General features: G+C 62.2%; 1 protein-coding gene across 2 annotated transcripts; it reads right to left on the bottom strand.

Annotated features, from left to right (window-relative positions):
- Positions 1-1380: 1380 nt before the first annotated feature.
- FSD1 (fibronectin type III and SPRY domain containing 1) lies at positions 1381-12615 on the bottom strand. 2 transcript variants are annotated; one of them, XM_074939753.1, is made up of 13 exons: positions 12433-12615; positions 10081-10176; positions 9473-9604; positions 9274-9375; positions 7670-7692; positions 7143-7264; positions 6613-6822; positions 6121-6219; positions 5216-5375; positions 4702-4781; positions 3878-4129; positions 3062-3150; positions 1381-1991 (listed from the first exon to the last, which is right to left on the bottom strand). In XM_074939753.1, the coding sequence occupies exons 1-13, from the start codon at positions 12445-12447 to the stop codon at positions 1920-1922; spliced, it is 1452 nt and encodes a 483-aa protein (XP_074795854.1). In that variant the 5' UTR covers positions 12448-12615; the 3' UTR covers positions 1381-1919. The 2 variants fall into 2 exon arrangements, with proteins under 2 accessions (XP_074795854.1, XP_074795853.1); XM_074939752.1 differs by having other exon boundaries at positions 1382-2030.
- Between the last annotated feature and the right edge of the window lie 1179 nt (positions 12616-13794).

Here is a 13794-nt window from a genome sequence, read left to right as displayed (position 1 = left end):
TTCAAGCAGTGCCCTGGGCAGCTTGTCTTTGGCACGTGCCATGGTGCGCAATGATGCTAGAGCTGGTGATGCACGGCCCCTCTCAGTCTATCCTGTACATTGCACTTGGTGTTGTGCCTTGAAATCGGCGGTGCTGTGCGGATGTACGCCAGCTGAGGGCTGGCTCTCCGGCTGTACGGAGGCTGGTGCTTTTGAAGGGATTTGTACAGTGTTCGATTGTTACCCACTTTGCATACGTTGCTAATAAAATCAACCGTTTTCCCTCGACTCACCGGTGCTAGCCCCAGCTTCCTGCAGTCGCAGTCACGTCCTAACTCTGCATGTCGGCTGGGGAGAGGGGACTGGGTGCAGGGGCTAGAGATGGGGGTAGGCGTCAGGACTCCTGGCTGTGCCACTACCAGGCTGTGTGACCTTGGGTGAGTCGCTCGTGATTTTGGGGTGCCCAACTTGAGACAGCTTGGGCCTGGTTTTCAGAGGGTCCGAGAACTCCAAATTCCTGTGGAAGTCAGTGGGAGCGGTGGGAGGCTCAGCCCCTTTTGAACAGCAGGTGCCATCTGCCTTGGGTTGGGTACCCCACATCATGGGGCCCACTTGAGAATTTTCCCCCTTCGGGCCCAAAGCCAGGCTGTACACTGGGGCTTAATTAACTCAAGAGCTACACAGAGAGCAGGAGTGAGCCCGGCCTGGAAACCCTCTGCCCACCCTCCTGTGCCATCTGCCCACGCTGCAACTTTGCTGCAAAGGGCCTCTGGGTTGGGAGCCCACCCAGCTGCTAACCCCGCAGATACCTGACCCCGCGCCATTCACCCACAGTCCTGAAATAGGAGAGAGGGATAAACGTTATTCCACTTACATGGTAGCCGGGCCAGGACTGTGGCCACCGCAGAGAGAGGCTGTTACCTCTTTGTGGGACGCTACTGCCCTGCGCTCCAGCCCATGTGAGGCCAAGCAGGGTGGGGGGTTGCTTTGATCTCTTCCCTGTTACAGAGGGTTTAGATGTAAAACCTCCTTCAGCAGTCAGCCCCTTGGGTGACCCCCCCCCCTTCCCTCCCCGGATCGGGCCTTTCCCCCATCCTTGGTGGAGGCCAGCTGCGTGGGAAGCACGGTCCTGGCTGCTAAGCCCTGCCGCGGATGGCAATGACCCACCCCGTGATTCGGCTGGGGGCTCCCCCCCCCCCCCCCCACAACCCCGGGGAGGACCGACTGCATGCGGGCAGGTGCCTCGTGGCAGGAGCAGCAAGCGGCAAAGACGCCGTTGTCTCTTCCCTGCGCCTGGCCCCCGACCGCCACTGGCCCCCCCGACCGCCTCTGGCCCCCCCAACCGCCACTGGCTCGCCTTAGCACAAGCCGACACCAGACAGCAGAGGGCAAGGCTGTTCCTAGAGCAGGGTTTATTATTAAGGCCAGAAGCAGCGTTTGTCATCCGAGAGGCTAACGGGCTCTAAAAGCAGACGCATGCCCACGTTCCCAGTGCCACCTTTAAGCGTCAGGTTTTAGGACAGCCGGGCCTCAAAAAAACCAAAACAAAAACCTGCTTTCAGCCAGAGGCGGCCCCGTCCTCTGGACTCGAGATCCCGGGGCGCTTAAAGGCGGTCATCTGCAGGGCCTGCCTTTGGCACAAGTCTGGCTCGTGGACGTCCCCCTGTCTCTTAAAGGCAAGTGTGAGGCGGCAGGAAGGGATGTGCTGGGAGGGGGAGGTGGGTTTACAGTCGTAGGCAGGTAAGTCTCGGTACATTCAGAGCCTTCGAGTCGCTGCAGCACCAGCCTCTCCGCCTCGAGCAGCCTTCCAGGAACTGGGAGGAAAGAAAACTGAACGGGCCACACACTGCGTCTCTCCCTGGTTCCAGGGAGCCAGGAGGTGGCCCAGTCCCACAGCAAAGCTGGGCCCGGTCCCACCGCGCCAGGGGGGGCTCGCGCGTCTAAGTCAGGCTGGCGTTGGAGCTGCTGGTGGCGCTGTTTCGCTTCTGGAGGCATTTGACAGTGCTGGGCACCTGCAGTCCAGAATAGACATGGAAGCTGCCGCACCAAACCTAGGGAGGACAACGAGGCGCTTACTGCAGCCGCCCGCAGAGTGCGCCATCCCCAGTAGGCACGGAGGGCGGGGGATGCCGCGTGTCAGAGCAGCCAGGTGTTTATCTCACTCTCGTCACCGGCGTCTCTGAGCGTCTCGCCCACGGCCATGGCTCCCCCCCCCCCCGCCCCCGCGCACATCCCTGGGAGGCAGAGAAGGATTCTCCCCCTGTTACACATAGGGAAACTGAGGCACGCAACGGCAAAGTGACTTGTCCAAGGTCCACCCAGGGGCAGAGCCAGGACTTGAACGCAGGTCTCCTGGAGCCCAGTCCACCTTGCATATGTTAAAGATGGTGAAGTGCATGGAGGTGGTCTGAGGAAAAGCACTCTATCGAACTAATTATTATTACCAGTGAGAGACCGTCCCGTAGAAACCTCTTTTCCCCTTCGCTGTGCCCCGGCAAACCACAGTTTGTTAGCCACCAAGCTAGCAGACTGTCTGGTGAGCTGTGCCCATTCTAAGACAGCTGGGCCTTCTGGTGCTGCAAGCTTCCCCCACAGCAGTGTCCCAGCAGAGGCAGCTGGGCCATCCTCTGCTGGCCATCTAAATCTAGTCTCTAGCACCCAAGGGCTTTGCTGGGTGCTGGGTCTGACCCCGTTCCAGAAAACAAGACAAGAAACAAGGCAAAGTGAGCCCTCCTGGGGGAGGGGCTGGAGCTGAATCAGTGGGGTCCACCCTCCTCCTTTCCCACCCCAAGGCGGCGGGAGGGGGGAAGCTGTGCCTTTGGTTTGCAGAGAGGTGGGTTCCCACCTCAGAGGTGATGCTGCCTGTTATGAGCTGGAAAGAGCTTCCAGCCACAGTGCAAGGACAGGCGTGGCAATAACCTGATCAGAGACAGGCTCCAGCAGCGTGGGCCCCTCTGGGCTGGGCGCGTGCAGTAACCCTCCCTGACCGGAGAGGGGAGAGAGTCCAGACCCCCCGCCTCCTCTCCCAGAGCCCCGAGCCACAGTGTCGTCCCCCACCCCCACCCCGTGAACAACCCCTTACCATGAAGGCAGGAAGCACCGGCTGGGTGAATTTGGCCTTAAACGTATGGAGCAGCTGCTTGGTTTGAGCATTGTAGAAGGACAGGAACCCTGCGGACAGCCACAGGAAGAGTCAGAAGGGGGGGGCCAAGCAGCCCGGCCAAGGTGCACAGTGCAGGGCGGTGGGGGGGGAGGGGGCGGGGGGTTTCTCACCTCTGGCCTCCCCTTCAGACCCAGCCCAGCCTGACACCCTGCAACCCCCTTCCCAGGCTGCCGTTCCAGCCCCAGCGGCCCGGGAGACGCGTCAGCGGCTGATCGCGTGGGGACCCTCCGGCCTGGAGGGGCTGCCCAGTTCTGGGAATTTCTACCCGACGCAGCCACATCCGGGCAAAGCCCTAGCGCAGACCCCGAGCCCCAGCGGGGGCTTGAGGCTGCGGCCGTGCAAGCTGCTCTTTGCACCCGCCCACACCGCTGCCGGGAACCCGCCGGGCAGCCCCAGCCCACCAGCTGGTATCGACCGAGGCTGGCAGCGCCCGACTCAGCTCCCAGCTGGCGGCTGGCCAGACAAGCAGGGGCTCTCAGGCACTTGGGGCAGCGGGGACAGGACTCCTCGGGACTCTGCTGGGACAGGGCTGGGGCTCACTCGGTGCGGGGGAGTTTGCCCTGCCCTGCCGCTGCCTTGGCTGGGGCTGGAAAGAGGCCCAGGGTTTCTGGGGCCCTTGATTTGCACACGCACAGAGACAGCAGGGAGCCCAATGGATGGAGAGACCCACGCAGACCAGGGCTCACCCCCTCCAGCATGGGGCAGCAGGACAGACAGACACACACAGGGCATCACCTTCGTGGAAGTTGCAGTAGACGCCGATGCAGTCGGGCACGGGCACGTCCAGGACCTTGGCCTTGTTGTTATGCTTGGCGGTGAAGCTGACCTGCAGCCAGTTGTTGAGGTGGACGCACCAGGAGGACGAGGTCTTGCCCAGCTGGTCGAACTTGCCCAGGGTCCTGTAGGCCACCCCCACGCCGAAGGCCTTGCTGTCCCGGTCGTACCTCACCTCCCAGTAGTGGTCTCCCCCGTCGATCAGCATGTCGCCTGCGGAGGGATGGGGGTCGGCCACGGGGATCCCAGCACCCACCGGCCCACACAGGTATGGGTGTAGGGAGCTGGGGCATTCTCAGCAGGAGTCCCAGCCTTGGATGATCCTGGATCCCAGGCTGCCCTGCCCCATGATCGCCCCCTAGCACACAGTCTGGTTTTAAATCGGATCAGGATCCCAGCGCCTGGCTGCCGTGCCCCCCGATCGCCCCCTAGCACACAGTCTGGTTTTAAATCGGATCAGGATCCCAGCGCCTGGCTGCCCTGCCCCATGATCGCCCCCTAGCACACAGTCTGGTTTTAAATCGGATCAGGATCCCAGCGCCCGGCTGCCCTGCCCCCCTGCCCCCTGATCGCCCCCCAGCACACAGTCGGGTTTTAAATCAGATCAGGATCCCTTTACATGCCTCTAGCGCTTTGCCAGTGCCTGGCGCACGCGACTGAGTCTCGTGGCCCCCCGAGGGGCCCCGCTTGCCAGCAGGCGACACTGTTCCCACCCCCCATGCTGGTGTAACCTGCCCCATGCCCGCACACAGAGACTCCCTGGCTCCTGCCCCTTGCCCTCTTACCCAGCACGGTGTAGGACTCGGCTGTGAAGCGGTCCCTGCCCCCCCGGGCCGAGGTCATCCTCTTCGGAGACTGCACGCACCTACAGAAGGCGGGACAGGCAACAAGCTGCAGCCGCACTTCCTGTCCCAGGGACAGGGTCCCCTTGCCCTCACCTTGAGGCTCCTTCCCGGCTTTTGCCATCTCTCAATGACAGGCCAGGGCCCAACCCCCTGGCTCCCCAGGTCCCTGTCCCCTAAGAACGGCTTAGAGGGTGAGTCCTGCACCCCGGCTTCCTCCATGACCCCCTTGGATCTGCCCCGGAGGATCGGTCCATGACTGGGCCCGTACCCCAGCCCCCCTGCCCTGGCTGTATGGCTGGGTGTGATCCAGAGCCTGTTGCTCCCCCATGGCTCTCTGGGGTTGAGGCATTTGGGACAAGACATGTCTGTTCCCGAGTCTCCGGCTGTTCTCAGCTCCTCTGACCCCTCCGTGCTGTGGGGTGTGGGCGAGTGCTGCAGAGGGCCGAGGCTTTACCTGGCAGGGGAGTTCACCGGGGACGCCGTCCTGCCCTTCCCGTCCTTCTCCCGGGCCTTGATGTCCTGCACCTTGCCCCCCATGGTGTCCCACTCCACGCTCAGCTCCTCCACCTTCAGGTTCTGGTGACAGGTGCTGGCGTCCAAGCGGAACATGAATGCTGGGGAAGGAGCCCCAGGCACGGTCAGACCTGGACTGAGCCCCCTTGTCCTGGGGGGGGAGCCGCCTCCCCAGCGCCACACCCCCAACATGCCGCCCCACCCCCATCACAGGGAGCCCCGCTCCCACCGCCCTACCTCACCCTGGGAAGGAACCCCTCCCACATCCCCTTGAACTCCACCCCGTCCCCCCCCCATCTCATCCCCAACTTGTGGAGAACTCTCCGCCCCACCATCCCATATCACTCCCACCCCAGGGACAAGCCCCCACATAGTCCCACCTTCTCTCTATCCCCTCCCAAACATAGCAGGGAGGACCCGTCCCCCAGCTTTGTACCCCATCTCAAGGGGGACTCACCACCCAGTCCCTACCCCAACCCATGCGAGGGATCAGTGAGGTGACCCAGTTGGGGGATGGGGATGGGGGTGGGGGGATTCTCAGGTGCTGCTGAGGATCCCTGGGTCCCCACGCTGGGGGCCTTAACCTGACTGGCACTGGGGGAGGACAGAGGGGCAAGGTAGAGGCTCCCCTGTGGGCTGGGAGCCCCACGGTGCCAGGGGCTCTGCAGGGCACACCCAGCCCTGCCCCATGCCCCCAGCCACATGGGTGTCACTTGCAGGCGGCTGTGGGGGTGTTGGGGGGTGTCCAGTGGGGTCCACCTCTGCCCAGGAGAGTGGGCTGGGAGTGGCAGGGGGTGTCACTGATGCAGCCTGTACCCCCTATTTCCGTGCCCCCCCCCCACATACCTCTGGTTTCCAAGGTGACCGGCTCGGAGAACTCGCCCGCCACAGCCTTGTTACAGGCTTTGACGCGGAAATTCATGTACTTCATGTCGAACTTGAGCCCTGAGGGAAGTCGCCAGGGTTAGACGGGAGCAGGGAGCCCACGCCAGCGCTCAGCAGGGCTGGCAAGCCCCCCACAGCCAGCCCTACGCCCGGCACCCTCCAGCACTTCCTACACGGACAGGCTAGGACCTCGCTGGGACCTTCCCCCCCCAGCCAGTGCTCCTGCTCCTGCCCCCCTCCCTACAGCGCCTCCTGCTGGGAGAGGCCGGGGTACTGGTGTAGCCAGGAACTAGCCCCACATCCAGTGCTCCTGCCCCGCTCCCTACAGCGCCCCCTGCTGGGACAGGCTGGTATGGAGTAGCCAGAGCTCCCTGCACAGCCAGTGATCTTATCCCATTCCCTGTAAGCACCCACTTTGGGGCTGCAGTGAGTAGGCGCCCCCTTTCCCCTCACCAGTGAGGGTGTACTCGGTCTGCTTGACGCCCTCGATCACCATCCAGGGCTGGTCCTCCTTCACCCGCGGGGGCCCCTCGAAGTTGGTCTTGCGGTACTCCAGGACGTAGTGGTCGATCTTGCTGTCCTCGTCGGGCATCCTCCAGACCAGCGCCACGCAGTTATCGGCCACCAGCGACTCGGCCATGTCGATCTCCGGGGCGCTGGGAACTGGACGAGAGGGTGAGAGCAAAGGGGTGGCAGCCACGGTCCTTGTGTTCCTCCCCCAAACCCCATCACCCCCCACCAGCCACGGCCTGGCCTGGCCCCTCCCAAACCCCATTGCCCCCCACAAGCCATGGCCTGGCCTGGCCCCTCCCAAACCCCATCACCCCCGCCACATCCTGCCAGCCCCTACCAAACCCCCATGTCCTGCCAGCACGGCCTGGCCTGGCTGCAGGAAACCCTCTGGCACCGACAACAGCCCAGCGTGGCTGCACCAACCCCAGGTGAGGCCGCGAGGCTCCCCTTCCCCTTCCCGCCCCGTTTACCTGGGAGGAATTTCAGGGACTGCAGCATGCGACGCTCCTGGGTGAAATCCACCATCAGGTGGCTCATGTTGTCGCTCACCTTGGCCTTGAGCGAGAGCCGGAATGCCGGGGCCATCGTCACGCTGGGGGTGGGACAGGACAAGAGTCAGAAGGGCCCCTTCCCAGAATGCACCCGCACAGCTGAGCCCCCCTCCCAAATTCCCTGCAGACAAGGGGGCGCTGGGAAGCACCCAGATTCATCAGAGACCATCCACGATCTGTGTTCATACTCAGCCAGGACCCAAGCTGTCCCTTGTCTCCCCCCGCCAGGAGAGCTGGGATCGTCTTCAGTCTTCCGTGACTGGACATCCTGCCCCCTTCTCCTCTCCAGCCTTGGGGGCTCATCCCCAGGGCTCAGGGCAACGGGGAGAGGACGGTGCTACCAGGCTAGCCTATGCTATGTTAGTAAGAAGGCTTCACACTCCGGGCGGCGAGTAGCAGGCGACGGCATGGGGCGGGGTGAGAGGTGGGGGCGGCGGGTACCGTACCTATCCTTGATTTGCTTGGCAGCCTTCGAAGCAGAGAGGAAAAGAGAGAGAGAAAGGAGGGAACAAAAAGAAGAGGAGAGGGTCAGACAGGGCAGCCAGGTGCGTTATAAATAATAATCACCATACTCTGTGCGGCTGTAGCGTCCCCTAGTGGAAGGTCTCAGAGCCCTTCGGGAACGCAAATGCACAAAGTTGTGAGGTCAGCATTTTAGATGGGGAAACTGAGGCACAGAGCAGACAGGTGGCTTTCCGCAGGTGAGCAAGTCAGCGGCAGAGATAGGAAGAGAACCCAGGAGTCCTGACTCCCAACCACCTTCATCTAGCCACTAGACAACATTGCCATCCCAGAGCCAGGACTAGAACCTGGGTCCTCTGCTCTACCCACTAGGTAATACTATCCCAGAGCCAGGACTAAAAACTCAGAATCCCGATGCTTGGTTCCTGCTCAACCCACTAGGTATCACCTCAAAGTCTTCCTGAAATCAGCAATTCTCTCTCTGTTTTAAGCTACATCCCAGGACTCCAGTCTGGCCCGTTTCTCTGTAGAAGCTGGCCTAAGTTACCTTCACAGGAGCTGCAGTTCCCTTCTCACCCAGGAGGGGGTGATCTCAGTCTACATCATCATATAATCCAACGCAGAGTTAACCTGCGGACCTCACTGCCGCTGGAGATTACAGAGGCAAATAGCTTAGTAAAATTCAAGAAAGGAGTAGGAATTCCCAGGAATAAGCCCAGCCTCCAGGGTTACAAGGTATAGCGACCTTCATGCTTCTGGGTTGCAGGGAGGCGGGGGTCAGGAAGGTGTCTGCTCCTCATAGCGTGACATTGCAGGACATTATGGGGTGCGGAGGAGGAGGGGTTAGTCTTCATCTGAAGCATCCACTGGTGGGGCCAGACTGGGTGGCGTCATCGGATCCAGTGTGAAAATGCTCGTGATATTAGGGGGAAACAGAATAGGGGGCAGAGCCAGGGGTCCAGGACAGGAAGAGCTAAGGAGACTGAACTTTCGACTGTCGCCCCCCGGAGGACTGTAGCGGGTAGATCTATGGTGGCGGTGGACAACCCTGCACCATGGACCCACCCTGGTCCCTCCCTCCAGTGCAATGCATGGCATGGATTTAATAACCCTCTGCACTGCTCCCCCCCCCCCATTGCTTAGCTGCACCCCACCCCCACACACCTTTCCCATAGCCTGGGTCTATGTGGCTGAACGCGGCTGGGCTGTGGGTACAGTCTGCACCAGTCCGAGCCCCATGTCCATTGCAGAGTGTGGCACGGCCCCTGGAGGACCCACACCGGCAGCCCAAATGCGTTCAACCGCGGCTTGGGCGGGGACCCAGGGGGAGCAGGGGGAGACATGTGCGGGTCAGACACCCGATCACGGATGTCAGAGACTGGATGCCCACTTAGGGTCTGGCCTTCCCCCTCCCACAATGATCAGCCCACCCCACCTCAGATGGAGGCTGCTCCCCACACCAGGAGGGGGTGTCCCACGAAGTGTCCCTGACTGCTGCACCACAGGGGTTAGTGCGCTCGCCCTCCGTCCCTCCACGGGGTGCCTTGGCTCCAGCTGGGGGGGGACGGAGGGGGAAGTGGGGGCGCACCTGGTTGAAGTCGTGGTTCTCGGCCCCTTCCAGCGTCTGGTTGGCCGTCTCCAGCAGCTCCTCAGAGCTCTCCAGCGCCTTGGTGCAGGCAGCCAGCTGGTTCTGCAGCGGGACAGACAGAGCCGGGCCCAGTGAGGGGCAGGGGCAGGGGGCAGCCAGGGACCCAGCTGGAGCTGGGGTTGGGGGGACGGGGTCTCACCTGCAGCTCGTAGGTGCGGCTGGCCCGGTCCTGCTTGATCTTCATGAGCATGCCCTCCTTCAGCTCGTCCAGCAGGGAGAAGAGGGACTGGAACTCCCCCTCCAGGTCCTCCTGCACCTTGGTGGAGTTCGCCTGGGGGAGACGGGCCGGGGGGAGAGCAGCGCAGGGCCCAGCTCAGGACGGCTACCCCGGCTGTGGCTTACTGAGCTACCCCCTTCCCCAAGGAAACACCACGCCAGCGCAGGGGCGGGGGGCATAGGTGTGAGGGGGGGGCACTGCCATGCCAATGCTGGGGGATTAGTGGGGGGAGGGGCACTGTCATGACAATGCTGGGGGGTTGGTGGGGGAGGGACGCTGCCATGCCAACGCTGGAGGGTTGGTGGGGGGAGGAGCACTGTCATGCCAACACTAAGGGGCTGGTGGGGGGAGGAGCACTGCCAATGCTGGGGGTTGGTGGTGGAGGGGCCCTGTCATGCCAACACAATGCAAGGGAGATGACGGGAGGAAGTGTCATGTAGGAGGGTGGTGGGGTGCTGTGATGCCAACCCCACAGAGCAGGGGGGGCAGGCGGAGCCCTACAGAGCCAGGCGGGACCCCCCCGCCATTACCTCCACGTTCTGCAGCATCTGCTTGAGGGCGTAGATGAAGTTCTGGATCTCCTCGTTCTTCATGGCTAGTGTGGTGATGATCTTCCGTAGGGCGTCCTGGGCCGAAACACCAACGCCGGCTATCAGCAGCACCCCTGGGCTCCCACCCCCACCCCTGCTCCTGAGCTGGGGGCAATTCACCCTCCCCCAGGGCCCAGCTCAGATCTCCAAGGGGAGCCCCTTGCCTGGGACAGGGACACAAACACATCGAGCTGTGCCACACTACCCCTCGTGCCTTCCGTGCAAGCATCTCAACACACGCCCCAGACAAGAGGTGCCTAGGCTGACAGCACCTTTGGGGAATAACATTATATTACAAACAGCTGGGTAAACTGAGGCACGGATGAGTTTGCCTAAGGTCACATGGGAACCCAATGGAGGGGCCAGGAATGGAACCCAGGAGTCTGGACTCCTAGTCTCTCTCCTCCCCCATTTTTCTTATCCCAGGTATGACCCTGCCCTACTCTGCTTACACACAGACATTACATTTTATTAGTTACCATCAAACTGGCAAATGCGTTTATTTCCCCCAGACTGTAGGCTGTGGGGTCTTATGGACAGGGCATCCAGCTCCATTCCCAGCTTGGCCGCTGGCCTACTGGGTGACCTTGGGCAATTCCCGTCCAATGTTCCCTCTAATTTTTGACAGGCCATGTGCGCAAAAAATGTCTTCTGTGCAAATTGTTGTGCGTCTGTGCAAATTTTTGTGCATGTGGTGTTTCACCGTGTGCGTAGGGTTTAGGATCTGTGTACACATGCACAGCTTAGAGGGAACAGTGGTCCTGTCCCAGCCCTGTGACTCAGTTTCCCCTCCCATCCAGTGTGTCTTGCCTATTTCGACTGTAAGGACCTTGGCTCAGGGATTGTCTCTTGGTAGGTGTCTGTGCCAGACTTGGCACTGCGGGGCCCCAATCTGGGTTGGGGTCTCAGTGTGTCACTCTAATGCAAATAATCAAAAATACCATCTCAGGCTGGGAAGTACCTGTACAGAGCTCGTGGCAGGATCAGGGCCTCTTTCTGTGACTGAAAAACCACCACTATCACCAGAGGAACACACCTACCTCCCCTCACTGGGGGTCTGTGTTACCAGTGAATACTGGGCACTAGGATTTTCACAGCACCTTCCACTGGTGGATCTCAAAAGTGCCCCCACCCCAGGGGGTGTGTGAGAATCACACTCCCCCCACTACAGATGGGGAAACTGAGGCACACAGAGGGTGGGTGTTTTCAGAAGTACGAGGCACCGCAACTCCAGCTGCAGTCCAGGGGACTCAGCACCTCTGCAGAGCAGGCCAAGGTCACCCAGGCAGGCATCGCTCTACAAGTGGATCCACCCAGGCAGACTGTCACCCGTCTACGGTCAATACAGTCCCAGGGTCGTGGGCCGAGTCGGGGGCAGAGCTTGGAACTGAACCCAGGACTCCCTGTCCTACTCGTCCTACTCTTTAACCGTAAGCCCGTCTTTCCTCCCTGGGGGAATACTTTCAGCACCAAAGAAGCTAGGAGCCCGATGCACGCCCTGCACCCGGGGAACCCCCATGGGAGCCGGCAGGAGATTTGGGGGTGCTGGATCTGCTGCCATTACAGCAGGATGACCTGGAAGGCTGGGAAGAACAGGCAGGGGGAGGGGAGGGGAGCGTCTGGAGTTCTGGCCTGCCAGGGGCAGGGGGAATACGCCAGTCTGTAGCTCTGTCCAGCTGTGTGTGTGTGAGGTGGGGTGGGAGGGGTCTGTACTTTCCATCCACCTGTGGTAATAACCGGGGGGGGGGGGCGGATCTGTAGATCTGTCCAGCTGGGGGAATACACTGGGGTGGGGTCTGTAGTTCCATCCAGCTGGGGGAGCGGCGGCGGGGGGGGGGGGGGGTGGTCTGTAGTTCTGTCCAGCCACATTTGTTTTCATTTCTGAACCCCCCCCTGTGCAGAGACGACCCCAAAGTCACGGAGAGGCCGGGGGCATTTCCCCAAACCCATCTCCCCGGGGAGGGATGAAGCTGCGGAGGGATGTTACATCCCTTCCTTTGTTGCACGTTCTCTGAATTACACCCCCCCCTCCTCCATGCTAAATCCAGGCCCCTCCCTCAGGATCCACAGCCCCCCCCCGCCCCCGCCTCTCCAGATCTGCAGACCCTGGGGCTGGGACATGGCCGAGGCCAAGCAAGCCCCCAGGCTGCGTGGAGGATGCGGGGCGTGGGGGAGCCAGCCAGCCGGAGACCACCTCTGCCCGGCTCGCTGCCTCTCCGCGCCCTGGGACCAGACGGCGCAGCATCACCTGGGGCCGGTCTCCCCATCCCGCATCCTCCCCCCCCGCCTCACCTTCTGGTCCCCCATCTTCAGAGCTCCGCGCCCAGCTCGGCCCCTGGCGATGGGTGCAGGGGAGCCGCCCCCAAGGGCATGGAGCCAGCGGCCGCTCGAGGGCTCTTTGCCCGGGGGCTGGACGGCCCGGCCCGGCCCCTCCGGCGTCCACAGAGCTGCTGGGAAAGCAGCCGCAAACGCCCCCCCCCCCAGCCTGGGAACTTGCCCTGCCCCCTCAGTGCGCAGGTGCCCGGGCATCCTGGGAAGTGTAGTCCCTGCCCGAGAAGGGGCCTGCCTTGGGGTGGGCTGGGGGGGGGAGATGCACAGAACAGCGAAGGCTCTGGTCCTGCCTAGAGAGGCTGCCCCCCAGCTCTGACCCCTGCACGGGGGAAGGCAGGAGGCCTCAGGGGCAGCCCTGCTTAGGCTGTCTGAGCGGATGGCGCTGCAGGGGGGCGAGGATTGCGGTGGGGTGGGTCCTGGGGGGGGGCAGGGAGGTGGGCGGCTAGAGTTTGCTGGCCGTGGCGGGTGAAGGGAGCTGGTTAGCACCTGCCCACGTTAGCGGGACAAGCCCAGGACGGCGCCCACGCTCTGGGGGCTGCGCTGTCCGTGCCTGCGGGCGGGTGTGCGCCTGGTCGGTGTGATTCCGTGCGCCAGTGCGGCTGACACCGTGCTCGAGTGTGAGCATCGCTCTGCAGCTTGGGTGTTCCTTTCGCAGCCTGATCCTCGCCGGCGGGGTGTTCTGCAGGGTGGGGCCCGGGGGCATCAGGCCGGCGACCATAGTGTGTGTTGTGTCAGCCCCAGTGCGTCACTGTGTGTAGCCAGGCTGGTGAACCTGTAGCTGTGTGCAAGGAGCGGGGGATTCTGTGTACCGAGTGGGGGTGATTCAGTGACTGTGCCCAGGAGCGCAGCGGTGTGACTGCAGCACGGCTGTGTCTGCCCCTGTGTAGGGTGGACGTGATCTGGTGCAACAGCCTGGCTATCGCTGTGCAGGGGCAGTGCGAGTCAATGCAGAGGCGTGATTGCCTCCGGTGACCCTGTGTAGCAGAGTGGGGCCACTCACTGCGCACCTAAGACTTCATTTCCAGGTGCCCCAGTTCTACGTGCTCTCTCTGGTCACTGGACCACATGTAGCTAAATGAAACCATGTCCTGTGGTCTACCTCAAAGGCTGGGCCTGCGAGCAGAAGCGCAAGGGCTGATGCTCACGGCGGGATGTGGGGGTGTTTCAGTTTCTCGCTTGCTTCTCTGAAGAACGTGCACTCACCCCGGTCCCATCGCTCGCCTCTGGGGAGGGCTGCTCCCAGACGTCGCCTCCTCGCTGAGAGTAAACCTAGAAAAGTGAGCTGATGGGCCGGTGGGGAAGCTCAGGGCCCCTCCAATGCCT

Source organism: Natator depressus, chromosome 25, assembly GCF_965152275.1.
Source record: "Natator depressus isolate rNatDep1 chromosome 25, rNatDep2.hap1, whole genome shotgun sequence".
NCBI classification, from domain to species: Eukaryota; Metazoa; Chordata; order Testudines; family Cheloniidae; genus Natator; species Natator depressus.
The sequence above is the reverse complement of the archived record's forward strand: the minus strand, read 5'-3'. Positions and strand labels throughout refer to the sequence as shown.

Coding starts and splice junctions, on each gene's coding strand:
- FSD1 (XM_074939752.1), bottom strand. Junction 9,376..9,472: donor GCCGCACCTACGAGCTGCAG/GTGAGACCCCGT, acceptor GTCCCGCTGCAG/AACCAGCTGGCTGCCTGCAC. Junction 2,031..3,061: donor CGGTGCTTCCTGCCTTCATG/GTAAGGGGTTGT, acceptor TGTCCTCCCTAG/GTTTGGTGCGGCAGCTTCCA.